This window comes from Otolemur garnettii, unplaced genomic scaffold, assembly GCF_000181295.1.
Source record: "Otolemur garnettii isolate 467f Iridium unplaced genomic scaffold, OtoGar3 scaffold00016, whole genome shotgun sequence".
NCBI lineage: Eukaryota > Metazoa > Chordata > Mammalia > Primates > Galagidae > Otolemur > Otolemur garnettii.
In genome coordinates this window covers 20,460,452-20,462,598 of record NW_003852411.1, presented here as the reverse complement: position 1 = coordinate 20,462,598, position 2,147 = coordinate 20,460,452, and the positions used below count along the sequence as shown (strand labels likewise).

General features: G+C 48.6%; 1 protein-coding gene across 1 annotated transcript in view; it reads left to right on the top strand.

Moving 5' to 3' along the window:
• Window positions 1-2,147, top strand: part of CUNH1orf105 (chromosome unknown C1orf105 homolog) — a 23,959-nt gene that overhangs the window by 12,292 nt on the left and 9,520 nt on the right. The window contains exon 4 of the mRNA XM_003785822.2: window positions 227-301. Coding sequence (XP_003785870.1) covers window positions 227-301 — 75 coding nt within the window. The remainder of the gene's footprint in view (window positions 1-226; window positions 302-2,147) is intronic.

The following is a 2,147-nucleotide window of genomic DNA, read 5'->3' as shown; positions in this document are numbered from 1 at the left end:
GGGCCCGGGCTGGGGATTCGAACCTGCCACCTTAGGTGTATGTGGCTGGCGCCTTAGCCGCTTGAGCCACAGGCGCCGAGCCCCCTTTCTGAACCTGTCCCCAGATTCAACATCCACCCTGAATGGGGCTCAGATCAGAGTTCCCATCTCTGTTTTTGGAAAGACCCCCCTTCTTTGTTGCCCTAGGCACCCAATCATTTCCTCACCTCTGTCTCTCTCCCCTCAGGCCAGGAGGAAGCAGAGTCACTCCATGCTTCTCAGAAACAATTGGCTGTGCTCCACATGTCAAGAAATAACCACAGTAGGTGTTTTTACTTCTGGGGACAACGGTGATGGTCATGGGCATCCCCAGGGCACAGCTCTACCCTTCCCCAACAAAAGCCCTGCGGAGAGGGACAGTGATGGTGCCCACTGCAAGAAAGGCTTTGCCAAAGGCTGCAAATGAGGAACTGTTAACAGGTCCTGGGAGTGCTACAATTTGGTAAACCTTTCTACAAAGCAAAGGTGAACCAAGATAAGTGGACCAGGACGGAAGAGCCAAGCCACTTCATCCACCACAGCAAGAGGCTCAGAAGGGTTTGGAGCTTCTCCCCCCTTAATAGCCCCCCCCCCCAAAACATACACACACACAGAGTCCTTCTCCACTGTTAGGAGAATGAAGCAAGAAATGCTGGGCGGAGATTCTATAGTGCTTTCTAGGTAAGGGGAAGTGTTCTCCTGCCCTGGATTTTTATAACTAGTGGTGGGGAGAGTGGAGGTGGGGAGGAGTATTAGGAAAGAAAGGAGATGGAGGGAACAAGCCCCAAACTCTGTAGTCTGTCAGAGGTGCTGAAGAAAGAGGCCTGATTCAGGAGGGATCCCGTCCCACACTGGAGTTAGGCCTCAGGTTAATTTAAGGATTAGGGTTAGAATTAGGAGGGTTATTAGGGTCAGGGTGGAGATCAGGTTTAGGTTAAGGGCTAATTTAGTTAAATGGTTTGGTTTAGCAGAGGGGCTGGGAAGGCTGTCTGTAACTCTGGGATCTCTAATTCTCCTTTGATTTGGGGAGGAAGGCAGAGCAGAGGTGCGTAAGAGGAAGGGTGAGGAATAAGAGAACAAGAGGAGAGAGGAAAGAGGCTCTTCCCCTGAGCTCCTGGCAAAAATGCTTCAGGCTAGTGGGCCATGGAAGAGAGCAGCAGTTTTGTAGAAATGTTTCTGAGGCATCTGGAAACTACGTCTGCATGTTGCAACCTGGTTCATTTTCTGCCTAATTAGATCACAGTGTTCAATGTTAGCATTGGCTGAAGTCTGGGAAACTAAGATTGGGATTTCTCCCAGTCTTATTCCTGGAATCACTTGGATTCACATTTGAAATGCACCAACCCACCCCCCCAGGCCCAGGCTGTCCCAGGCCAGCTGGCACAATTGGCACATCACAGCTGCCCTCTTTCTCAAGACCTCTGCTCTGACCTTGCCCCTTCTCCACAGCGGACAGGAGTGGAACCGCACGCTGTTGTTTGCCAATCACTGCAACTTCTAAAAGAAAGATCCTCAAGCACAGAAATGCCCAGGGACTCTTCAGAACCTGGAGAAAATTACAGAAAATTAGAAAATAAGCATGAAATGCCCTTGCCGCCCTCTCTGCAGCAGCACCTCAGTGTCCCTGCAGGGAAGGCGACTGCAGGCCTGCTGTGGTCACTGTGACACCCCCTCTTTCTCAGCAGTGAGTTGAAGGGAGATGCTGGGAAGACATAAAAAGACTCCTGGGTTTAGGAGAAAACTTTCTCAACATGATAAAGAGCATCTGTGAAAACCCCGCAGCTAACATGACACTTTTTTTTTTTTATTATTGAATGGTAACTATGTACATTAATACACTTCTGGGGTACAGTGTGGGGTTGTCACACACAATTCAAAATACTTCCATCAAACTGGTTAACACAGTCTTCATGTCATTTTCTTAGTTATTGTTCTAAAACGTTCACATTCTACTCTTGGAAAGATTCACTTGTACCCTTGCAAGATAAACCTCAGAAGTGATCCCTCCAATCCTCCTCCCTCCACCCATTCCCCACTCCCCTCTCCCTCCCCCCTCCCCATATTCTTAGACTATTTGGTTATAGCTTTCATATAAAAGGTATAAATTAGTTTCATAATAGGGGTGTGTA